This window comes from Zootoca vivipara, chromosome 3, assembly GCF_965207765.1.
Source record: "Zootoca vivipara chromosome 3, rZooViv2.hap1.1, whole genome shotgun sequence".
Classification (NCBI taxonomy): Eukaryota; Metazoa; Chordata; class Lepidosauria; order Squamata; family Lacertidae; genus Zootoca; species Zootoca vivipara.
The window spans coordinates 40,000,670-40,026,118 of record NC_142586.1 but is presented as its reverse complement, the minus strand read 5'-3'; the positions used below and the strand labels follow the sequence as shown (position 1 = coordinate 40,026,118).

At 44.2% G+C, this 25,449-nt stretch overlaps 2 protein-coding genes across 14 annotated transcripts in view; one reads left to right on the top strand and one right to left on the bottom strand.

Moving 5' to 3' along the window:
* Positions 1-368, bottom strand: part of ORC3 (origin recognition complex subunit 3) — a 34,255-nt gene extending 33,887 nt beyond the window's left edge. For all 6 annotated transcript variants that reach the window (XM_088665976.1, XM_088665977.1, XM_035109419.3 and 3 more), the window contains exon 1: positions 208-368. Coding sequence is in view for 2 of the 6 variants with exons in the window: in XM_035109419.3 (XP_034965310.2) it covers positions 208-231 (24 nt within the window). In the remaining 4 variants the exon portion in view is untranslated. The remainder of the gene's footprint in view (positions 1-207) is intronic.
* RARS2 (arginyl-tRNA synthetase 2, mitochondrial) lies at positions 358-24,957 on the top strand. 8 transcript variants are annotated; one of them, XM_088665980.1, is made up of 21 exons: positions 561-626; positions 968-1,041; positions 2,727-2,832; positions 4,688-4,771; positions 5,956-6,075; positions 6,430-6,527; positions 9,545-9,600; positions 12,218-12,301; positions 13,199-13,275; positions 13,947-14,105; positions 14,318-14,424; positions 15,613-15,699; positions 16,378-16,438; positions 16,983-17,059; positions 17,566-17,690; positions 18,112-18,179; positions 18,267-18,376; positions 18,663-18,761; positions 19,488-19,562; positions 22,558-22,621; positions 24,296-24,957. In XM_088665980.1, the coding sequence occupies exons 8-21, from the start codon at positions 12,292-12,294 to the stop codon at positions 24,380-24,382; spliced, it is 1,206 nt and encodes a 401-aa protein (XP_088522106.1). In that variant the 5' UTR covers positions 561-626; positions 968-1,041; positions 2,727-2,832; positions 4,688-4,771; positions 5,956-6,075; positions 6,430-6,527; positions 9,545-9,600; positions 12,218-12,291; the 3' UTR covers positions 24,383-24,957. The 8 variants fall into 8 exon arrangements, with proteins under 8 accessions (XP_060128569.2, XP_060128566.2, XP_088522107.1 ...); XM_060272583.2 differs by lacking the exon at positions 5,956-6,075 and having other exon boundaries at positions 448-626; XM_088665981.1 differs by lacking the exon at positions 968-1,041 and having other exon boundaries at positions 518-626.
* Positions 24,958-25,449: the final 492 nt, after the last annotated feature.

Below are 25,449 nucleotides of genomic sequence, written 5' to 3'. Positions count from 1 at the left end.
CGTTACAGGCGCGACGTATGGACTGGCAAAGCGAGAGGAGACGGCTTCACGGGTCCCCAAAGCGCATGCTTCGAGGAACGGGCGGCGAACCACGCGCGACCGCCGTTGCCATCTTCGCGTGGCAACGCGATAGCCAGGCGCGCGCGCGGGGGGGGGGCTTCTTTGAAGCGGAGGGCGGGGCAGCGCACCCTCCCCCTCCTGACTCACCTTGGAGACTGAGCACGTGCTCATAGCTGCGGCCCCAGTCCGGTCCACGTGCAGCGGCCAAACTCCACGAACGGGACTCGAGGAGGAGCCCACCTCCCTTCCCGGCACTTCCGGGACCTGATTTGTATCCTTCCTTTCGCGACGCTTCCCCCCCTCTCTCTGAGAATGGTACGAGCCGGTCTGGTTTGTGCCCCTCCTAGTCATGTGACTCCCTCACTCCACCATAGCCGGGCCAGAGGGAGGGAAGGGGCGGGGCGAGTACGCATCTTTCGCGCCTGCCCTGCCGGACAGAAAGTGGTACAATCCGATTGGCAGCGGGAGCCGAGTGGCTCCTCCTCCTCCCAAGAGCCGACTCTACGGCAGGGGGTGGAGGGCGCGCCATGGCGGCGTGTCGTTTCCGGAGGAGCATCGCTGCTCAGGTACTGCTCCCCCTTCATTCTGCAGCCAGGGTGTCCCTCCCTTGGGGTCGGGGGCTGCTTTCGCCCTGCCCCGGCTGCTCGCCTTGGTTCCTGGTTCCTCCTTGCTACAATGTTCCTGGGAAGGTTGCTGGGATGGAAGAATGGAACTGGTGCATAAGCTTCATTTAAGTTCACTGCAGAGAGCAGTTAGCTATAAAGATAGCAGCTCGCTAACTCCACTACCACCACCACACACACTCTGGTGAAAGATGGGCAAGTTGGGGGGCGGGACACTGTTGGTCTCAGAAGTCGTGCACCTTGACTTTGTTCTAGCTAATATAGATCATTTGTTTTCAATCTAGCTTTCACATATTTTGGAGACGCCGCCAGAAAACTTGATTAAGTCAATATATGCTGTTCCAGTGTCAAGAAAAGGGTAGAGTTATTTCTAATAATTTTAATTTTTAAAAATATCTTTGCCAAGCTAAGACAAGAGGATGACTAAAAGTCAGGATGCTGCTAATATTTCAGTTAGCCATTGTTTATAACTTAGGAATTTTTTAATAAACTTGTTATAATTCTTTTAGTATTCAAAAGAAATCCAGTACAAATAAACACTTGCTATTTTGATATGAAGGATGATAAGAGGAATGACGAAGACCGGTTTGATTCCATATGGTAGGCATAGGCAAACTTGGCCCTCCAGATGTTTTGGGACTACAACTCCCATCATCCCTGACCACTGATCCTGTTAGGTAGGGATGATGGGAGTTGTAGTCCCAAAACATCTGAAGAGCCGAGTTTGCCTATGTCTGCTGTATGGTCTCAATTTATCATTTATTAACACTAGCACAGTATTCTCCCTTTCATCACAGTTGCAGCAGCCACCATGGAGAAATTATCTTAATGCTTTAGATTAATGTATACCTTGTGGATGTGAGCTGAATCTGTAATGTAAAAGGTTTCCCAAATTTGCTTGGATACCATGTGGATGGTGGCATACAATGCTTAACATCTGTACGTCTTGGAAAAACCACTCCTTGTGTTTGGTACTGTAATTGTACAGTGGTGCCTCGCTAGACGAAATTAATTCGTTCCAGGACTAAATTCGTCCTACGAAAATTTCGTCTAGCGAGGCACCGTTTCCCATAGGAATGGATTAAAAGTCAATTAATGCGTTCCTATGGGCTCCGGGGAAACTGGTGGCGGTGGCGGCGCCTGTTCTCTTGGCTCGGGGAAGGCAGGCAGGCGCTTCCCCGAGCCAAGAGAGCAAGCGCCGCTGCTGCCAACGACAGAGCCGGATCGGACGAAGCTTCAGAAGCTTCGTCGGATCCGGCTCTGTCGGGCGGGGTGGGGGAAAGGCGAAGGAACGATCCTGCGCCTTTCCCCCACCGCTGCCAAGCCCCATGCCGGCAGTGCGTGGCGGGGGGCGGCGACGGGAGAAAAGCTTCTCCCATCGCCGCCTCCCGCCTGCCTCCCCCGACATTGAGCGCAGCTTCGGAGGTCTCCAAAGCTGCGTTCAATGCCGGCTGTGCGTGGTGGGAGGCGGCGACGGGAGAAGAGCTTCTCCTTGCCGCCGCCTCCCGCCTGGATCGGACATGAGGCGGGGAAAGACCTTTGCCTTCTTTCCGCGCTAGTGTTCCGCTGGTCTCTGCCGGTTGCCCCTCACTGCTCGGGGCAACCGGCAGAGACCAGTGGAAAACAAAGGGGAACCAGCCACAGCTGGAAGAAGGCAAAGGAAGATCAGCTGAGAGGCGCTGACAGCTGTCAGCGCCTCTCAGCTGATCTTTCTTTGCCTTCTTCCCTTCCTACAGCTGGTTCCCCTTTTGCTAGACGAATGCCTTTTGCAAATAGGTTTTGTGATCGGAGGTTTTTTGGCCACGCTTCGCAAGACGAAGCGGCGGCCATAGAAAACCTCGTCGTCTTGCGAGGCAACCTCCGATCGCAAAATCCATTCGTATAGCGGAAATTTCGTTAAGCAGGGCATTCGTAAAGCGAGGCACCACTGTATTTAAATTGTTCAGTAAAGTGTGCAAATAAATAAAGGTGCAGCAATGCAGCAATAAAATAAAAGCTTCTGAAACTTTCCCCCTTAATTTCTTCTTTTTATTCATCCCCTAGGCAGGCGTGTGATTTCAAACTCTCTGTGAGTTCTGTGCTGGATAATTGCTCCAGCAATTATTCAAAGTCAGATATTCAGCTTGAAGCCCAGAAGCTGGCAAAGAAGGTATGTGGAGATCTACTTACTGTAATGTGTTTATTCAATTAAAAACAGGGCAGCATAGCCCCAGGGTGGGAAGCTTGTGGTCCTTCAAATGTTGCTGTATATAACAACATCCATCATTCCTCACCATACAGACTGGGGCTGGTGGGAGGTGGAGTCCGACCACCTGGAGGGCCAAAGGTTTTCTTTTTCTTTTCTTTTTTTAAAAAAAGCAATTTGTATTAATTTCCCCACAAAAGGCTACACAAAATCCTGTACAACATAGTATTATCAAAACAGGATCTAATGACAATATACGTATTCCGTAATAATAATAATAATTAATAATAATAATTTATTTATACCCCACCCACCTGGCTGGGTTGTTCACGGTTGAACAAAAGCAGATATAAAACCATAATAAATAAACCATAGGTATGTGAATGAATGGAAGGTAGAGACTGGGACTATTTATATAGCATAGACATACTGTAATGGTTAAACGGGGCCAGAGGTTGTCCATCCCTGATAGAGCCTAAAACAGTGGTTTTCAACCAGTGTGCTGTGGCACCCTGGGGTGCCTTGAATGATGGTCAGGGGTGCTGCAGGCAACACTGGCATTCATCCCTCTTTCCTCCCCCCACCCTCCTCTGATGCCCTTTCACATCTCTGCCTCCCAAAGGCTTGCACGGCTGTTTGTTGCAGCAGCCCTGGCTATAAGCTCCCCAGGCAAATGGTGCCTCTGGGGCTGGTCAAGGGGTGCTGGTTGCCAGGAGCTGAGGTGGCCTCAGAGTAAGCAGGCGAGGGAGTCCAGCCATCCAGTCCTTGCTGTTGGGAATGGAGTCTGGACAGACAAGTCCCAGGTGGCTGTGGGGCAGTGTGAGGAGGCACCTCTCTTTGGGCAGGGGGGGTAGCAGCAGCAGCTGCCTGGAAGACTCCCAAGGAGAGGAGAGCGTAGAGGAGGCTGAGGGAACACCCCACAAGGGAGGGTCTTTGAAAAGGGTGAGAGGCTGCCAGCTCTGCAGGCAAGGGGTGACATAACTGGGCGCCGGAGCCCCACTGGGGTGCCTCAGAAAGAATATATGGTAGTTGGTCAAGGGAGCCATGGACTCAAAAAGGTTGGAAATCTCTGGCCTAAAGGCTGATTCCTATGTTCTCTTTTCCTCCCTGTGCTTCTTCTGCACATATAGGGAATAATGGGCAGGAAAATGGTTGCTTGCCTTCAACTTTGTAGGTTGCAAATGATCAGGTGCAGGATACTGCAACCCCACAACTCGTGCACCGCAGATTACGTCTGCCTGTTCCATGTTAACATCACTGTCTTCTGGACAGTGCTCTACAAAGGTTTTACGATCACCAATTTTTATGTAAAATTGTAATCTGGAAAGCAGTCACTTTACTAATGCACATTCTTGTACTGTGTGTGTTAACTGTGGGGCCCTAATCTGCTAATGTCTCTGTGTTACATGTTTGAACATGTATAGCTTAAACAACTTACACAAATTCTATGTCAGGTCGGAAATCTAAACTTTTAATTGTAAGGCTCATTAGCAAGTGGCATGTGTTGTTTGTTTAGTCGTGTCCGACTCTTCGTGACCCCATGGACCAGAGCACGCCAGGCACTCCTGTCTTCAAGTGACATGTAATGGGTGCTAAAAAGCACCATCTGCTGGTAGTGTTTGCATTGTTAATTGTGTAAAGGACATGCCATTCTCATCATTCAGCAGCAGTGAAAGACAACATAAAGTAGTTCTGAAATCTCTCAAAATATAATTACACTAAGATCTACCTGCATAGGATAATACTGATAACAAAACAGTGTCAACTGTGCCACTCATTGATTGTGTGATCCACTGTTGTCAATGTGTTTTCATTTTAGTTAAAATGTGATCCAGTGGTGAGTGAAATCAGCACAGGTGAAGGAACAGTAAACTTCACAATAAATCGAGAATTACTAGCAAAGGTAAGACCCAATGTATATAAGCAGTGAAAATGCTATTGGATATAAATGGGGGGGGGGGTCTAAATCAAGGCTTATGGTTGCAGTGTGGATACTACCCTAGAGCATTTAGATTGTAAAAGTATACATGTATTCTTAGAAGTAAGTTCCATTATGAGAGCCAGTGTGGTGTAGCAGTTAGTGTTGCTCTAAGACTTGGGAGACCAGATTTCTAATCCCCACTCAGCCATGAAGCTCACTAGGTAATTTTGGGTCAATCACTGCACCTTCAGCCTAGCCTACTTCACAAGGTTGTTGTGAGGATAAAATGAGGAGGAGGAGAACTATGTATTGAGGAAAGTTGGAATGTAAATGTAAATTATTATTATTTTCAATGGGGCTTAATTCCTAGTGTGTTGACGGTTACAGTCTTTATTTACATAAATGTTTGTTCCAAGGCAGGTAACAAAATAAAAACAACTGAAATACAATAAAAACTGGGGAGAAAGTGAAGCATACGACTAACACAGCAAACTTAAAACCTCAACAGTCCATTTGGTTTTCATTTTACTAAGCTAAAAGCTGGGGAAACATAAATTTAGTTAACATTGTTGATTTGAACGAGGTGTTTGATGAGTGAAGCATTGAAATTTGCTGCAAAACAAACTGCCTTTCCCAGCTCACCAAGGGAGGGCACAGGAAACTGAACCGGAAGGCAGAATCCGAAGTAAGCTCTGGCTGCTGCCAGTCTTCCAAGCCCACCACAGATACTTGATGACATCATGTGGTGTCACAGATGCTTGGAGATTCAAAGCTGCTGGAGCTCTGGCCTCTTAAAATGAGCAGGCTTGATTTCAAAGCAAAGCATAAGCATAGATAGGGGTGTGGTAGAATTCTGAGAATCAGCAGTTCTCTGGGTAGCAGATCACACACTCGGTGAAACACTTCTCAAGTGAGAACCAACCGCTCCTTTTATTTTGCGATCCTGTATGTGTCTGCTTGAAAGTAAGGCCCATCGAGTTCCAAGGTAAGCATGTGAGCTTAATTTGGCTACTGCCCAGCAGAGCTTTACAGAACAGCAGGGTCTCAGCCACATGCACAGCCCTGTTGAGACTGCTGGCCAGGGGCAGGACAACCCTTTCCCAGCCTGGGGTTGGTGCAACAATTGGGCCTGGATCCCATTTTCAGACAAGTATTGTCTTCCAAAGCATCTCACATCAATCCTACTAAATTGATGCAAACGTCAGGCTTACAAGCCAAGAAGACAGGATACACGAGGGAAGACAAATGGCAGGAAAAGGACAGTTTGACAATACTAGTGTCAAGTGGTGAGTTGAAGTTTTGAAGTTAGCTGCTGTTGAGGTTAGAACTGTAAGTGGGATATGTGTTTCGGGGGCCTAATCCAGCCCACCAGTCGGTTTAATCTGGCCCCTGTGGCAGTTTATTTCCTGGGGTTAAATCCTAAAAAAAAACCTCAACAACTTTGGTCGACCCCCACGGCCCTTCACTTCATCAGATCTGGCCCTCTTTGAAAAAAGTGTGGACACCACTGGTTTACCATGCTTAAAGTTTACTTTCAGGTGGAACTGATTGCTTTTTCTGTGAAAGGGATATCAACCTGTTTCTGAAATTCTTCATTATTGATCAATGCCTTTTTTTGTATACATATTTTGCCTTCTAAGACAGTGTTGCAGCAAGTGTTTGAGGATGGCTCCAAGTATGGGATAAAGAGTGAACTTTTCTCAGGATTGCCAAGAAGAAAAATTCTGGTTGAGTTTAGGTGAGTTCATAGGCGCAATCATGTACATTTCTACTCAATGCAGATTTCAGCTTCAGTTATTTTGAAGCATATTTCTAAAATGCCTTGGCTGCCTTACGAGTCTGCAGTCTAGTTACACAAATATATTTGGCTATGGACCAACGTAGATTAATTGGACTGAGTCTGGTTTTGTTTGCTTCTTTCCTTTCCATGGACTATGATGCTTGACTCAGGTTTTCTTTAGTCATCTTCTTGCTCCTTTCTCCAAAGTGACTGCTCTGGTTTGTGTCCCACTGTGGCCTGGGAAATAGCTACCGGTAGCTTAGAATCATAGAATCATAGAGTTGGAAGAGACCACAAGGGCCATCCAGTCCAACCCCCTGCCAAGCAGGAAACACCATCAAAGCATTCCTGACAGATGGGTGTCAAGCCTCTGCTTAAAGACCTCCAAAGAAGGAGACTCCACCACACTCCTTGGCAGCAAATTCCACTGCCGAACAGCTGTTACTGTCAGGAAGTTCTTCCTAATGTTTAGGTGGAATTTTCTTTCTTGTAGTTTGAATCCGTTGCTCCGTGTCCGCTTCTCTGGAGCAGCAGAAAACAACCTTTCTCCCTCCTCTATATGACATCCTTTTATATATTTGAACATGGTTATCATATCACCCCTTAACCTTCTCTTCTCCAGGCTAAACATACCCAGCTCCCTAAGCCATTCCTCATAAGGCATCGTTTCCAGGCCTTTGACCATTTTGGTTGCCCTCATTCTGGACACGTTCCAGCTTATCAGTATCCTTCTTGAACTGTGGTGCCCAGAACTGGACACAGTACTCCAGGTGAGGTCTGACCAGAGCAGAATACAGTGGTACTATTATTTCCCTTGATCTAGATGCTATACTCCTATTGATGCAGCCCAGAATTGCATTGGCTTTTTTAGCTGCTGCATCACACTGCTGACTCATGTCAAGTTTGTGGTCTACCAAGACTCCTAGATCCTTTGCACATGTACTGCTCTCAAGCCAGGTGTCTCCCATCCTGTATTTGTGCCTTTCATTTTTTTTGCCCAAGTGTAGTACTTTACATTTCTCTTTGTTAAAATTCATCTTGTTTGCTTTGGCCCAGTTGTCTAATCTGTTAAGGTCATTCTGAAGTGTGATCCTGTCCTCTGGGGTGTTAGCCACCCCTCCCAATTTGGTGTCATCTGCAAACTTGCTCAGGATGCCCTCAAGCCCATCATCCAAGTCATTGATAAAGATGTTGAACAAGACTGGGCCCAAGACAGAACCCTGTGGCACCCCACTAGTCACTACTCTCCAGGATGAGGAGGAGCCATTGATGAGCACCCTTTGGGTTCGGTCAGTAAGCCAGTTACAAATCCACTGAATGGTAGCATTGTCTAGCCCACATTTTACCAGCTTCTTTACAATAATATCATGGGGCACCTTGTCAAAGGCCTTGCTGAAATCAAGATAGGCTACATCCACAGCGTTCCCTTCATCTACCAGGCTTGTAATTCTGTCAAAAAATGAGATCAGATTAGTCTGACATGACTTATTTTTCAGGAACCCATGCTGACTTTTAGTGATCACAGAGTTTCTTTCTAGGTGCTCACAGACTCTTTGCTTAATGATCTGCTCTAGAATCTTTCCTGGTATTGATGTCAGGCTGACTGGGCGGTAATTGTTTGGGTCCTCTCTTTCCCCTTTTTGAAAATAGGGACAACATTTGCCCTCCTCCAGTCTGCTGGAACTTCGCCTGTTCTCCAGGAATTTTCAAAGATTATTGCCAGTGGTTCTGAAATCACCTCTGCCAGTTCTTTTAATACTCTTGGATGTAGTTCATCTGGCCCTGGAGACTTGAATACATCTAAACTAGCCAAGTATTCTTGTACTACCTCCTTACTTATTCTGGGCTGTGTTTCCCCTGCTGAATCATCTGCTCCATATTCTTCAGGTCGGGCGTTGTTTTCTTTCTTGGAGAAGACTGAGGCAAAGAAGGCATTGAGGAGTTCTGCCCTTTCTCTGTCCCCTGTTTGCATTTCACCATCTTCTCCTCTGAGTGACCCCACTGTTTCCTTGTTTTTCCTTTTGCTACGGACATACCCATAAAAGCCCTTTTTGTTGCTTTTAACCTCTCTAGCGAGCCTGAGTTCATTCTGTGCTTTAGCTTTTCTGACTTTGTCTCTACACGTGCTGGCTATATGTTTGAATTCCTCTCTGGAGATTTCCCCCCTTTTCCATTTTTTGTACATATCCCTTTTAAATCTTAACTCAGTCAAAAGTTCTTTAGATAGCCAGCCTGGCTTCTTTAGGCACTAAAGAAGCTTGATCTATGTAGACCGGTAGTTTGGTGGTTTTGCCTCATCAAAGATGACAGCTGATAGTTTCAATTCTATTAGGGGATTGTGTGCTTACAGGTTTTCAACCATATTAAATATCCTCTTCTGTAGCATACCTGCTGCATCCTCCCTTCCTCTCAATTCAGCTATGACACTAACATTTTCCCATTCAGTAAAATATATGAAATAGCACATGTGCATGAAGAGTATATGAATGAGCTATGGATTAGCATATAAATCTCTGAAGGTCATGGGCTGTAGCCATTGCAGTGCTATCAGTTTTCTACTTGAACAGTGAGAATTCTTCCTCCCCTCCCCTTGTGTGCCTCTAAAATATGCTCTCTGGATCAAATTTTGAGGCTGTGTGGGGAACTGCAGGTGGCAGGAGAGGAAGGGGAAGTCCTGTCACACGCATAGAAGTCTGTTGTGCAAAGGGAACTGCTGAAGTACATTGAGTTCTCAAGTAACAAAAAAGCTGCCAGTGCATTTTGGAACGGGGTTATCTCCCAGGATCCTACTCTGTGGCTTTGCTTTTACTTTAATATGTTGTTTTGGGGGATTACCATGCCACTTGTATTTTCATTTACATTTTTCATTGTGTGGGGTAAACATAGAAACCGATTTGTTTGGGAGATGGTGCTGTGGGGACTGAGCATGTGGGGGGAAAGAAACTTCAACTGGTAACTGTTGTTGTTTCTTGCAGTTCACCCAACATTGCAAAGAAGTTTCATGTGGGTCATTTGCGCTCTACAATAATAGGTAAGATAGCTGATGCTCTATGTTCTATGCTCATGTGGCTGGCCTGCTTGCCGTGGGTGTTTCTCTCTCCCCCCACCCCCACTTGTGGTGTCACTGAATTGATGGTTTGCCTTTGGCACCATAATAGGCTCCCAACACTGCTCTGGCTTCTATGACTTGTTTTGTTTAAACCTATCTTTGGGTGGGTGGGTGGGTGTGTATAATTGTAAGCACTTCTTAGCTCTTTTAATGGTCTGCTTATGAATTGCCTTGAGACAGGTAGTGTTGTTGTTGTTTAGTCGTTTAGTCGTGTCCGACTCTTCGTGACCCCATGGACCAGAGCACGCCAGGCACTCCTGTCTTGCACTGCCTCCCGCAGTTTGGTCAAACTCATGTTCGTAGCTTCAAGAACACTGTCCAACCATCTTGTGCTCTGTCGTCCCCTTCTCCTAGTGCCCTCAATCTTTCCCAACATCAGGGTCTTTTCCAAGGATTCTTCTCTTCTCATGAGGTGGCCAAAGTATTGGAGCCTCAGCTTCACGATCTGTCCTTCCAGTGAGCACTCAGGGCTGATTTCCTTAAGAATGGATAGGTTTGATCTTCTTGCAGTCCATGGGACTCTCAAGAGTCTCCTCCAGCACCATAATTCAAAAGCATCAATTCTTCGGCGATCAGCCTTCTTTATGGTCCAGCTCTCACTTCCATACATCACTACTGGGAAAACCATAGCTTTAACTATACGGACCTTTGTTGGCAAGGTGATGTCTCTGCTTTTTAAGATGTTGTCTAGGTTTGTCATTGCTTTTCTCCCAAGAAGCAGGCGTCTTTTAATTTCGTGACTGCTGTCACCATCTGCAGCGATCAAGGAGCCCAGGAAAGTAAAATCTCTCACTGCCTCCATTTCTTCCCCTTCTATTTGCCAGGAGGTGATGGGACCAGTGGCCATGATCTTGGTTTTTTTGATGTTGAGCTTCAGACCATATTTTGCGCTCTCCTCTTTCACCCTCATTAAAAGGTTCTTTAATTCCTCCTCACTTTCTGCCATCAAGGTTGTGTCATCTGCATATCGGAGGTTGTTGATAATTCTTCCGGCAATCTTAATTCCGGCTTGGGATTCATCTAGTCCAGCCTTTCGCATGATGAATTCTGCATATAAGTTAAATAAGCAGGGAGACAATATACAACCTTGTCGTACTCCTTTCCCAATTTTGAACCAATCAGTTGTTCCATATCCCCTTCATGGATCAATGCCTTGTCGTGGCGAAGGGGCTTGAATAACTCAGAGAAGCTGTGAGCTAAGCCATGCAGGGCCACCCAAGATGGACAGGTCATAGTGGAGAGTTTTGACTAAACGTGATCCACCTGGAGAAGGAACTGGCAAGCCACTCCAGTATTCCTGCCAAGAAAACTCCATGGACAGAGACAGGTAGTAGGCAATCAATTAATCAATAATCCTGATGTTGTACTATGTGGTTCTCTCCCTTTGTAATGGGACCCAGGTGGCGCTGTGGTTAAACCACTGAGCCTAGGGCTTGCTGATCAGAAGGTCGGCGGTTCGAATCCCTGTGACGGGGTGAGCTCCCGTTGCTCGGTCCCAGCTCCTGCCAACCTAGCAGTTCGAAAGCACGTCAAAATGCAAGTAGATAAATAGGAACCGCCACAGCGGGAAGGTAAACAGCGTTTCCATGTGCTGCTCTGGTTTGCCAGAAGCGGCTTTGTCATGCTGGCCACATGACCTGGAAGCTGTACGCCGGCTCCCTCGGCCAATAATGCGAGATGAGCGCGCAACCCCAGAGTCGGTCACGACTGGACCTAATGGTCAGGGGTCCCTTTACCTTTACCTTTACCCTTTGTAATGTAAGCATTCATAAGGGATTTGAGTCTCTCTGCAATAGCAAAATGAAAGGTCAGCCGTAGGAAAAGTCAGTCAAGGCAGGATTGAGACAGGCACTTAACAAATCATGTTAAGACATTTATCCTAAAAAAAACCTTGCGACATAGACCAGAGAGAATTTCTGTACCATCATGTGGGGAATAGGCTGAGTTAGAATGACTTTTCCCAGCTTTGGGTTCCCGTACGCAACACAGAGGGGAGGGGACAAATTCACAGAGGATGCAATAATAGGTGGGTCACAACTTTGAGATACGGATACATGACCTCCTTTTGAGTGCAGCTAGGGAAGAATTGCAACTCCGGATGGAGTCCAGTGAGATCACACTGAGATTGCATGTTTAATGAGAAACCGTTGCTGCACAATGATGGCATGCTTGAGATTCTCTTTCAGCTGTTATGCTCATCGCCTTCAAGCTTAACCTCCTTGTGCCTTTTTTACCTATTTGTAACATGGGAGTAATAACATTTACACAGATTAGAGGCGCCAAGTTACTGTGTTTCTGGGATGAATGGAACACAATGCAAACAGGGAGGCTCTTTAACATTGAATTAAATGTGTAGAAGAAATAGTGTTTCTGGAAAAGCACATTCAGACTATTTAGAGATCCAGCAGGAAACTGCCCTTATCGAGTCATTATTTTTGTTGGCTGTCACGGAGAAAAGCAGAGTGTGGGTTACATATAACTGAGTGTTTGGGGATGAAGTATGCTGTTAGGATCAATAATGGTCACGCTCTGTTTTCAGGAAATTTCATCGCAAATATCAAAGAAGCAACGGGACATCATGTTACAAGAGTAAATTACCTTGGAGATTGGGGCATGCAGTTTGGTAAGTAATTTCCCTCCTTTCTCTCTCAGGATAAGTATAGTGCAGGGGTGGGGAGCCCTTTTCAGTCCACATGTTGCATTCCCTTGTGGGCAACCTTTGTGGGAGTGGGCAGGCCCATGCCAGGGGTGGTGGGAGCCAGAGGCAAAAGTCGGTGGAGCCATGAATGTGGCGCTTTCCTTCACACAGTAGGCTAAAAATTCGAAGGATTTTACATACACAAACCTCCAGCCTCTAGTCAGGCAGGAAAAAGGCATTGGAACAGTCCAGGGACATGTTCCATCTTGGCAAACACAAAACAGAATAAAACAAAAAACACCTGAAAGGAGGTTTTAGAGCAGGAGCAGTGAAGGATGTGGCCTTGGGAAAGAGCTCTAGGAGCCTGAAGGAGAGTCCTAGAAGGTTATACAGTCGTACCTTGGTTTTCGAACAGCTTAATTTTTGAACATTTTGGCTCCCGAACGCCGCAAACCCAGAGGTGACTGTTCCGGTTTGCGAACTATTTTTGGAAGCCAAACGTCCGGCGGGGCTTCCTGCAGCCAATCAGAAGCTGCACTTTGGTTTCCAAACGTTTTGGAAGTTGATCGGACTTCCAGAACGGATTCTGTTCGACTTCCAAGGTACAACTGTGTTCAACCTCTTAAGCCTGAGGATCTCTGCTATAGTACAGAGGTGGCTGGCAAGGAGGAGGAGCGCTGTGCCCCTGTGACATAGGGACTTGCTGTGAAGTGCAACACAGGTCTTGGCTACCACTATGCTCTTGGCTATTCTACCCTTCATATATGCTTAGCAGGTTGGTAAGATTCTATTGCAGAAAAGTAGTCAAAAATACTGTGTCATTAATTTGCATTTCATGCAGTTATTTTCTTAACAAATACTGTATTGGCTACAATAACACAGGTTTGTTGGGAGCTGGCTTCCAGCAGTTTGGCTCTGAAGAAAAACTAAAATCTAATCCTTTGCAGCATCTTTTTGAGGTACGTTAATCCACAGTGAAATAGTCTGAAAGAGCTTGAATCTGAAAGGGGGAGGTTAATCAGAGTGCATGCTCCAAAGTGAAGATGAAATGTGGTTTTTAAATTGTGTATGTGTGCGTTTGCTTGCTGTACACTGCTTATTTTTAAATGAAAGTGCAGTATATAATAAGTATTTTATTTATAAAAAATAATTGAGCCTTAAAATACTGTTTATTTTCACATTACGTTTATTTAATTTTATACCACCATTTCTCTGGAGACATACATAACTAGGGTTTCTGATAGAATGACTATTAACAAATCTCTAGCACAGACATGCCCTCTTTTAACTGAGCACCTGTGTGGAATGAATGCTACAAGCATCTGATAGCTTTTTAATACTGATACTGTTTGACAGTGTTCTAGATAACCTTGTTGGACAATTCAGACTCTATTTTATCTTGAACATTTGAAGCTTCCTTTATACTGACTCGAACCATTCATTCCTTTAGCATGGCAATTCTCCAAGGTCTCATGCCAGATATATTGCTCTGCTTCCTGAGATCATGATCACCAGGGATTCAACTTGGGACCATCTTAGTACAAAACCTTGCTTCGCCACTGCCTTAGGTCCCTTTCCTAGTTGGAGAGAGTTCTGAGTTAATCCTGACCCATGTTTTTCACTTGTTTAGGTTTATGTACAGGCCAATAAAGCATCAGAAGAGGAGGAAAACATTAAAAAGCTGGCACAAGATTTCTTTAGAAAATTGGAGGCACATGAAGAACAAGCGGTGTCATTGTGGCAACGTTTTAGAGACGTTAGCATTGACGACTATGCCCGGATGTACAAGGTGCTAACTTGGGTCCATTTTTTTCAGTATTTATATACCACTAACAGCCTCACATCTGGCATTGCTTGGGAATTCCAAGAAGCACACAAAATCAGTGTGGTTTCAAAAGTTCAGTTCACCACCTTGATTCAAAATGACGCACATACAGAAATTAAGGTCGTCTTTGTCTCACGGTAACACTGTTTTCTTTTTGTCCTGGTGGGACCATTCAGCGCCTGGGAGTGTGCTTTGATGAATATTCTGGAGAATCGTTCTACCAGGAGAAAAGCCAAGAAGTCTTAAAGATGCTGGACACGAAAGGACTCCTTAAGAAAACTCAGTACGAACAGGTTCTTCTGTTTGCAGCTTTTGAGCCATCTGCCATCCTCACCTCTCCTGTTTCTCTGAACTTTGGGATTTTGGGGCGGAGCAGTTAATGTAAATTTTACCTTTGTGCAGTAGGCTGATTTCTGCATCCATTCACATACCCTCTGTGTCCTCCATCCAGACAAGTGTAAGGTGTTAGCATAGTTCAAGTGCACATTCTAGCCAGGCACAAGCAGTTAGCAAAACAGGGCCAGAGAGGAATGTGGCCTGGGGAGAGTTTTGAGGGCCAGATGGAGAGGTGTAGAGGGCTGCATTTGGCCTCTGGTCTCAGTTGCCCTACCCGTGCTTTGTGCGGGGAAGGACCATGTATTGAATTGATACTGATATTCTTAACAAAGTGAAAAGTTTGCTCTAGGTTGTTAGGGTTGGCAGTCTGCAGGCAGGTGAGAATGGGAAGGGTGAAGGTAATGTAAACGTGATGGATTCATTTTTATTTTTATTTAATTTATTAGTCACTTATGGCAAAAAGCCTCAAAAATGAAGCTTATAAAAACAATTTAAAACCAGAGATTTTTTATTATTATTATAAAAAAGCCAACAATACAAAAGGCATAAAATGCTCATCTAACAATGAATTAATGAGAACAAAGTCCTAAAGATCAGCACCACCACAGGGCAGCATTAATTAATTGAAGACCTGAGTAAACAGAAAAGTCTCATCCTGGTGCCTAAAAACTGGCAAAGTGTGCCAAGCATGTCTCCCCGGGAGTAGCATTCCATAGATGGGGGGCCACCACCGAAAAGGCCCATTCTCACGTGACCACCCTCCATACTTCTCTTGCGTGGGGTGTACAGGATCTGGGCTGGTTCATAGAGGAAGAAGCATAGACATTTGCAGTGAGGTGTGAGAGTGAGCTGGAAGGTACAGTAAAGTTTCTGAGGAAAGGGAGTATTCACCTCCTTTTTGTGAAAAGTCCTTGCCCCAATCACCCTTGTTTGAAAACAACCTTAAAGTGTGATTGTAGAAATGTGATCACAAGCTGCAGTCCTAACCCATGCACCTAGGAGTAAGCCTCGTTGAATTAAAGGGGACTTAACTTTTGAGTAGACTATGGTTAGGAATGCGCAGTGAGATTATGACTGATCCCCTGTGTATCAAATATGGTTGCTTCATTCCTTTCTGTTTCTCCCATTTTTCTAGAGAAGGAACAGGAGTAGTTTACCTGTCCGAAAAGGGGGACCGTTCTGCTGTAATGCGGAGTGATGGAACCTCGCTCTACCTAACGAGGCAAGTATTATTATTCTTTTTGCCTGATTGTTTAGCAGTAACTTTAATACAATAAAAACTAAGGCATAAAAGAATTTGGCAAAAAAACAACATCCCAGAACTGTCACCCACACTAAAAGCTCTGTGAAATAAATAAAAGAAGGAGTTCTATAACCTGGGTGCTGCTGTAGAAATGCCCCAGCATTCTGATGCTATTGCAGAGCAATCCTATACGTGTCCACTCCAAAGTAAGACCTGTTGAGATAAATGGGGCTCCAGCCTACTTGGTGAGATGCGTCTCATTATAGAGTGGCAGTCAGCCTTATCCTCTGTTATACAGACATGACAAAATACTGACCAGTGGCAAATCATAATCGCAAAAGGATTAACAATGAGTAAGTTAAAGTTTGTTTAATTTTGGAAAGTTTCGTTTGGTCTTATAGTCATACCTTGGTTTTCGAAAAGCTTAGTTCTCGAACATTTTGACTCCCAAACCCAGAAGTGAGTGTTCCAGTTTGCGAACTATTTTTGGAAGCTGAACATCTGACGGGGTTTCCGCAGCTTCCAGTTGGCTGCAGGAGCTTCCTGCAGCCAATCAGAAGCCGCACTTTGGTTTCCGAACGTTTTGGAAGTCGACAGACTTCCGGAACAGATTTTGTTGCGACTACCGAGGCACGACTGTATTTGTTTCTTTTCCAGAGATCTTGCTGCTGCTATAGACAGAGTGGAAAAAAGGAATCCTGACACTATGATATATGTGGTAAGTCTGGCTGTCCTGCAGGCTGGTGGGTGTAGAGCAGGGTGGGCTGGCTCCTCAGCCCGTCAAACACATAATTCTGATTCGGCCCTCAATCCCCACTGCCTTTGGCAGAAGCAAAAGGAAAGATAAATGAAAGTAGATATAGTGCTGGGGTGAGATTAGCTTGCGGGGCAGGGATGGAAGTTTCTGCTGGATCAAAGCTTTCCATCAATGGAGGGTCGCCATTGGCTACAACCCAGAATCTCTGGTACAACCTGTGGCCTGAGCAAATAAAAAGTTGACAAGCTTTTAAAGTTGTGAGGGTGGAGTTTTTCTGACACTTTTTTGGAGATGGGTGGTCATCTCAAGACTGGATCTTTCTGTCAAGTTTGATTTCGCCTACCTGAGAGTGCTTTTCCAAAGGTTATGTTAGAATATCATGTTCTCAGACACACAAGTTTCATCCTTTATCCCCATTATTTGTGCCACCTTGGATATTCCACTTGTGTGTCTGTTTGAATGTACATTTAATGATTCTTTCTTCTTCTTCTTTCCCTTTTTCAAGACAGATAAAAGCCAGGTCCCTCATTTTCAACAGGTCTTCCAGATACTAAAATTAATGGGTTACCAATGGGCAGAAAGGTAAATGTGTACTTGCCTATCTATATATCTATAGCAGAGTTGCCATACGTCCGGTATTCAACCCCCTTAAGCAGCGTCCAGGCAGAAATTGGTGAAATGCCCAGGGAAATCTGGACGTTTGGCAGTCCATGTCGCTAGTAAAAAGCTCAACAACTTAATTTTTCTATTCAGATTTTCGATTTTTGAAATATATGGCAACACACACACCTTTATGGCATACTAAGGCTTTGAAGGTGCCCTGTTGGAGGAATTCAGTGTTGAGTTCTTCTGATTGCTCAGTCAGTGCAAATTTATTTGCTTGCCTGAAAGAATGATCTCCCTTCTTCTCCACCTCATGTTTGAACATGTGCCCAGATACTAAGAACGACAAAGTAATTTCTTTCTGAGCACAGTTGTGAATCCCAAGATGTGCTGACAATATTTCTGTTCAGAAGGAATAACATTTCTAGTTTATGTACCTTGGAAAATAAAACGACAGGCATTTCTGGTCCCCTGTCTTCCTGTAGGTGCCAGCATGTGCCCTTTGGAAGAGTTCAAGGAATGAGGACTCGGAAAGGAGAAGTGGTTTTCCTTGACGATGTTTTGGATGAAGCTCGCTCCATGGTGATAGAACAAAGTGCTTCTGCAAAAAGTTAGCTGATCCGTCTCTCTTATTAACGTAATGCTTGTGCAAATGGAAATGCCTGCCTGGCCTTAGCATTTTTGTTGTGTCCTCCAAGCCCAACAAATGGTGCTTAACATGAGCTACCATTAGTTTCAAACAAGATCACTTCAAACCCTGGTTTCTAAGCTGACTTGTTAAAATTCCCTATAGGCATTGACCAATGTGCCAGTTCAGATGGCACAGTGACCTGCGGTTAACCAAAAACAGATGTGAAAACTTGTGAACTCCTTCTGCAAGTTAAGCAGGAGGAGCATAAGGGAGTTTGCAAGGAATCTGCAAGCCTAGGAGAAGGCTAGACTCATTTATGGTTTGCCAATCCACAGTTTAGTGTGACATTGAAATCCAGCCATTGACACTCTCCCCACCTCACCTTTTGTTATCTACTTAGCAACCAAAGAACTGGACAACCCTCTTGAGACAGCTGAAAGGATTGGGCTCGCAGCATTTATCATTCAGGTCTGTTGATGCTGTCATCATTTCACGAGAAAATGTAAAGTGATGCTGTCACGGCTTACAAGGTGCTTGAATAACTTACCATTTCAGGACTTCAGGGGCCTCCTATTATCTGATTATCAGTTCAGCTGGGATCGTATTCTCCAAAGCCGAGGTGATACTGGTGTCTTCCTGCAGTACACACACGCCAGACTGCACAGGTAAGAGGTGCAGTTGAAAATGGCGAGAGCCTGGGGCAGGGTCCTCAGGGGGCCAACCCAAAGCCTTGGCCACAACTAAAAAAAACTCTTTAGATCCCAGCCACTGTTTCTTAATCTTGGGATTTAGGATTCCCAATCTCTTCAAGTTTGGTTTTAGCAAAACTGTTCTGTTGAGTACAATGAAAATATTCATGAAAAGGCAATGTCGCTCTTTTCCATCAGTAAAATTGCGTAAACATTTTAGATGTTTAATATTTGTGACGCTGTTGTCTTTTTCTCCACCCAGTTTAGAAGAGATGTGTGGAGCAGTCAGTCAGGCGTCTCACATTAACGCTGCATGCCTACAAGATCCACAGGCTATTTCGTTAATTCAGCACCTTCTCAGGTATTCAGGATATACGTTGCAAACTTCTGCTTGCTTGTTCACTTAGTTGCTTGCTTAAGTGAGAGCTGAAGTCCCATTAGTTTCAATGGCTCCATTGTTTTATTAAACCAAAGCTTATTGTTATGTGTGAACCCTGCCCAGCATCTTAACGTTGATTTCTTTACTGCCATGATCGTAAGTAATTATTGTTGGCATATAAACTTTAGTTTAATTAAGGCCTTCTGTTTTGTGTAAACCCAACAGCTGGAAAACAAAACCTTTTAATTTATTTTTTTGAGAAACGAGCCAGGGTTTCCTTGATGACTCATGATTAACTTGTGATTTGCTGTGACTGCAAACCAAGTTGGGGAGATGTTTTTTTAATTTTATATAACCTCAGGCATTTTTTACTGGAGAGGCAATTCATAAATAACATCAGAAAGAGGCAAATTGGCCTCAGAGAGGCACCACTCTCCAACTCGGGGGGGGGGGGGGAATAGCTTGCTGGGCAGAGTAGGAAGGTGATAGACGGACTTTACTCTACCGCTCAGACTGTGCATCATGTCTATTAGATTGTGAGACTCCAGGCACAGGCTACCTCATCCTTTAATATTGCTACATCACTTAGAAAATCACAGGTATTCCATTAAAGAGAATAAGTATGGGAATATAGTTGTGACCTGGGCGTATCCTAGCTATGATCAGATTCTGAAGTATGTGTCAGCTATTCGATTTATTTCTCTTCAGGTATGATGAGATTCTATACAAGTCTTCTCAAGATCTCCAGCCCAAGCATATTGTTGCCTATCTCCTTAAACTAAGGTAGGTGAGAGAAACGTCTTACCCTTTGACAAGAATTCAGCCTACTTAAAAAATTTTAAAAGCAGGCTCGATAACAAGTAGTTTGATGTAATTAGATTCACAGACCCTCATTCCAAAGTTTAGGCTTTATTTGGAGCAAAATCTATGCCTAGAACCTAAACTTGTACAGTAGTTCACTGAAGAATGAACTTCTTTAGATTGAACATTTGAGCATTGCTTCATATGTTAATACTGCATTTCTATTATTATTATTAATAATAATAATAATAATAAGCCTCATAAGAGTGCATTCTGTGAATCAGGCTTGAAAACTTTGAAATGTGCCTTCTGACAAGTGTTATTTCATTTCCCAGCCTTAATGACCCACCCCTTTCTTTCTGGCACACTGTTCCAGGAAACCCTGTACTGTACATATTCATAGACTTTGAATCTGCCTCATCTAGAAAAACCAGTTACTTTTAATGGTCTGTTAAGTCCATCATCTGAGTCTGATAAAATACTGTTGCGGGGAGGGAATAGAAAAACCAGACTGCGGAGGAATATCCTGGGAAATGGAAGCATTTGCTTGCAGCTCTCACAGTCCTAGTTATTACTCATAAAATGGCATGAAAGAGTCACTGATAGATAGCTCTAGCTCTCCTGGAGAAGTTGTACATGAAGAGCCTGCTAATACTTGTGCAATATATTGAAGAGGCTTCCGCAGAGTCTTCCCCTCACCTCCCATAAAAGTAAATAAGCTTGAAATGTCATGAACATTTCAGTTCTATTGACACACTGCACTGTTGGCCTCGGTCACTGGACTGAAATCAGCTCATGAGGTGCCTCGGGGCAAAATGTCTTTATGGCCGCTGAGCATGTTCAGTCAGTGGTGGCTGTTGAGGTGCTCCCACCCCGGTTTTGTGCCCCCTAAAGTTGTGGGCTTTTTCTTTTCTGTTTCCCTCCTTTAAAAACAAGGGCAAAGATGTTTCCAAACGTGCCGATTATTCCTTGTGGATCCAGAGATCCACAAGTATAATTAAACAGGTATTATTTGAGTGCATTCCTGTGCAAGTGTGGCAAGGCAATAGTTCTTCCAGTGAAGGATTGCAGTGCCCTGGGGGTGGCGTTAAATCAGGGCTGAGGAACCTGTGCCCTTCCAGATGTTTCTGGACTCCCAACATCTCTGGCCATTAGCCACGCTGCCTGGAACTTATGTGAGCTTAGGAGTCAAGCAACCTCTGGGAAGCCACAGGCTCTTCTTGCTCCCTCTGTATTACAGTATGAGAAACATGGTGAATAAAGTATCATATAGCCCTAAAGCCCTAAATGGCCTCGGTCCAGTATACCTGAAGGAGCGTCTCCACCTCCATCATTCTGCCCGGACACTGAGGTCCAGCATTGAGGTCCTTCTGGCGGTTCCCTCGTTGCGAGAAGCCAAGTTGCAGGGAACTAGGCAGAGGGCCTTCTCGGTGGTGGCGCCTGCCCTGTGGAACGCCCTCCCAACAGATGTCAAAGGGAAAAACAACTACCAGACTTTTAGAAGACATCTGAAGGCAGCCCTGTTCAGGGAGGCTTTTAATGTTTAATAGATTACTGTGTTTTATTCTTCTGTTGGAAGCCGCCCAGAGTGGCTGGGGAAACCCAGCCAGATGGGCGGGGTATAAATAAATTATCATCATCATCATCATCATCATCATATTCCAGTGGGCTATAAAAAGGTATTGAGGAAAACGTGTGCAAACGGGAGAAACTCTTCCGGTTTGGGAGGAGTCGCTTCTCACACAACGCTCATCTTAATAGGTCAGAAAATGACTCTTCCATTGGCAGAAGGATCCAAGCCGTGGTGGTTTCTCTGTTTGTTGGTAACCCTTGAGTTATAGAACTGTGGTTACACAACCTGCTCTTAAGTAAATTTCATTGGTAACAAAGCTGAGTGGCAAGGTAAATAGGGGGTGCGATCACACAATTGACAAGGCCTATTGTGATAGACCAGGGAGTGTCCAACCTTCCGAGCAACTCCGTTGCTTTCGTTTTCCAATTCATTAATTAAATGCTCATCCCTTCCCCCACCCGCAGCCCCTTTTATTTTCAGAGAAACAGAAAGCAACCCGACTGGAGAAATGCCCAGAGCTTGAATGGACAGGTCTAGCTTTTAAAACAAGAGTTGATTATTTTCACAGTGGACTCCAACCACTGTGATTTGAGGGAGGGATGTTGAAGTAAATACCTGGGTCGTGTTTTCTCTGAGTTTGGGCTACCAGAGCAGCATGCAAGTGCCAGAGTTAGGCAAATTGGGGTGGCTTGTAAAAGTCAGACCACGTGGCAGAATAGCCCCTGAGTCTGTTTGTTTGAACTCTGACAAGTTTCTTACCCAGGGGGACCTTTCTCACGTACCCAGTTTTCAAACTGCTTCCTCCGCATAAAAATAAAAATAAAGAAGGAATTGTGATGTCTGTTTTTCCACTCCAAAATGGTTACTTCCACCTTTACAGGAGAACTGCTTTATCTCTATCTTGGGAATTTGGCAGACTTTATCTCTCTCAAGTAGGAGCAACTAGGTTTGAAATTTGCATCCAATTGTGGCAGAGAATGAAAAAGTTTCAAACTTTTTTTTTTTTAAAAAAAGTAATATCAAAGGTTCCTTGTATGGAAATACATTAATTTCCATGATGCCCGATCCATTTGGTAGGTTTAATCCACTCTGAGGGGTCATTTGCTTGCAAATGTCATTCACTTATACGTGAGGAGTAAATAAAGTTATAGCAGTTTATAGATTCCCCATTATAGTGAATGGGGAGGTGGATAAAACAGAGTTTCATATCCAACGGATCAGATTTGGGCCCCCAAAATGGAATTGAATCAGAACAACACGCAGCTGATTCAAAACAAATTGGGTTGCTTATAAACACTAGATACAACACAATTCTTGGGTTCACTGCACATCCCTAGCAAATGCCACCGAGTTGCGTACTGAGGGTTTTAGAGAGTTTGTTTCATATCACTGTTTCTGTTTCAGTCACTTAGCAGCTGTGGCTCACAAAATGCTACCTGTGAAAGGCAGTGTTCCAGAACTAGCAGAGGTAAAGTAAAATAGATGCTATTTGAACAGAATGTGTTACTCCAGAGATGTGTAACTTGCAAAGAAGTCCATTCTGGCAGTCTGCTGAAGGGTGGGGTATATCTCAAATAAGTACATACATTTTGTGGTTTAGCTTAAAATGAATTCCGGCCCCATACTAATAATTGTGGGGGTGAGGAGATACATTGCTTAAATAAGCCCTTTTCTGCAATTGCCAAGTGTCGCTTTAGGCCTTCTCCTTAGTGTGGAGAATCTTTCTCATTTTGGTTAGACTTCAACTTTCTCAGGCTTATTGTAGCAAGAGAGAATAAATGTACCCACTTCCCCCCTTATAGTGCCCCTCAAAATACTACCTATACTGTAGATATGTGAACTGTTCTAAACAGAGGCATAGTGAAAAGCTGTTTCGTGTGGTTTTGTTTTGTTTTCTTCTAAGATAATGATACAAACGGGGGTTAGCGAGTTAATAAACTCTACCAATCCTTGTTGGAAAAGACTATTTTCTGCTTGTCTTTATTCCCTATTTTGGCAGCACACCAAGGTAGTGCACCAAATCCAAACAGCGTTAAGACAAAAAAACGTGTGGCACTAATGTTTGGGTTTACCTGATTTTAAAATACATTCTGGCTGCTTAACCAACTAAAAATACAGCTGCAGGCTTAACAGCGCAACCTTATATATACCTATTCAGAAGCCTCAGTGAGCTCAGTAGGACTTAGTCCCAAATAAGGTTGCATGCTAAATAAATCAGTTTAGGCTGCAGTACTACATACGACTGCTGGCAGTAAGTCCCATTGTACTCAAAAGACATGAGTGGACACATAATAGGGTTTGCACTGTTACTCGGGGCAAATTAATCAATCAAAAACTTGAGCAGATTTAACCTGCCAGAAGCTGCTCCAATATATGTGGTAAATTACTCCCTTCATCTGTCTTTAACTTGACAGCACCCACTGGAGCCTTCTGTCCACCGTTATTTGTGAAACATAAAAACACATTGCCTTTGGTATATTTACTGATGTAGGCGAGGCAGGATGTAGGATATCCTTGTATTTCATCAATAGGTAATTGTCCTGAAACAAGTCTTTTCACATTTTTCTTCCTGGTGCCATAGACCGTGTATCACTGGATAGATTAGCCTTCTCTACTGGCGGGTGCATAGATGCGATCGTCCGAAACACCTGCAAGGCACCCGCTTCGGGAAGGCTAAGCTAGGTGTATTAGGACCACTTCATGTATTGTAATTTAGATTAAGACTTCATCACTATGCATGAGCATGTCTTCCTTGCAGCATTTCCATAGCCAGTGTGTGTGTGCATGCATATGTACTTCACATTATACGGTTCGTAGTGTATTTTCTGCCCTAAAAATACATTCACTGCAGAGAGGTAGGTAATGTTCAGCTGAAATAGCATTCAGCCTTCTTATTATGCATGGGGAACAAGGATACAAATATAGGCGTGTGTCTGTGAAACAGACAATAGCAGACTTTCTGCATTACTAGGATTAAACTGGAAGAAACGGCTGTTGGTGCAAAGTGGGCATCCTAACATTTGTTTTTATTCTTTAGTAGTTTGTAATTCTGCTATGGTTGAACATGAATTAATTCTGTTTAAGGGAGGTAAGGATAAAAATTGATTAGTATCCTCCTCTTCCCCACCTTTTATTTTTCCAGGCAAGGCTCTGTTTGTTCCAGGCTGTTCGCTCTGTTCTGGCTAATGGAATGAAGCTTCTAGGAATCACACCTGTCAATAAAATGTAAAGAGAAGATCTCCCGCACTGCGTATTCTAAACTATATGAGTGCTGAAGACTAGCTGTTATTCTGTCCTTGCTTCTCTATATTTGCCTGGACCAGAGGTGGGAAACGTGTGGACTTTTAAGATGTCTTTGGACTCCCGCCAACCCCAGACAATGGATCAGAGATTAAAGGAGTTGCAGTCTAGCAGTTTTTGACCAAACTGCGGGAGGCACTGCAAGACAGGAGTGCCTGGCGTGCTATGGTCCATGGGGTCACGAAGAGTCGGACACGACTAAACGACAAAACGAGTCTAGCAGTACCTAGAGACGAGATCATTGGACACACACAGCATTAGCCACTGAAGAACAGATCCAATTCCCTTTTGCCATTATATTATTTTGTCTGTATTATTCTTATGAGAGGAGCTAGTCCTTTCAGTATGACCCCTTTCTTCAAAGTATGTCATGGGGAGGAGGTTGCTGCCCTTGTAAAACAAATGTTGCAGTAAAAACCCACAGCAATGCAAATGCAGCTACAGCAAGTTCAGTGCACTGTGATTATTCACCTTGTGTACAATAAAGCAGTCTTAAAATCTAAATACCTTTTCATCTTTTTTGTTTTAAGTGCCCAACAGAGCCAAGAAATGAAGTAAGTGCCTAGCCACTGATAGGACATTGATTCAAGCAGAGCAGAGTTGGGCAGTCTGCCACACGGAAGGTCTAGGAGCAGCCCTCATGTCTCAGTACAATCTGTCTTGCATAACTGGACAAGAACTACCGCGATAAGACTACTGGCATAGAACAAAAAGGATTTATAGCATAACCCAAGGAACACAAGTTTGCTGTATGAATGTCAAGGTAAAAATCCACCTTAGAGTAGATTGCCATGTCTAGAATTTAGGACCTCCTTTCCAGTCTTAGTTTCTCCACTTGAGAAGATTGCATACTCCTCATTGTTTAATTATTAACCGTACATCTTTACAAAGCTGTAGAAAAGCTAAATCAAAACACTTGTCCTTCATGAATTTCAGTGTTGGATTAAGTTGACAAAAATGAACAACTGTACATCTAAGTAGCATTAAATACAGTGA

What these genes read in the sequence shown, in the direction of transcription:
- RARS2 (XM_060272586.2), top strand. Translation starts at nt 373, where the DNA reads ATGGTACGAGCCGGTCTGGTTTGTGCCCCTCCTAGTCATGTGACTCCC. An exon ending in CCCAGAAGCTGGCAAAGAAG is followed by an intron (nt 2,833 to 4,687) that starts GTATGTGGAGAT and finishes TTTTCATTTTAG; the next exon opens with TTAAAATGTGATCCAGTGGT. An exon ending in GCCTATCTCCTTAAACTAAG is followed by an intron (nt 19,563 to 22,557) that starts GTAGGTGAGAGA and finishes TTTCTGTTTCAG; the next exon opens with TCACTTAGCAGCTGTGGCTC.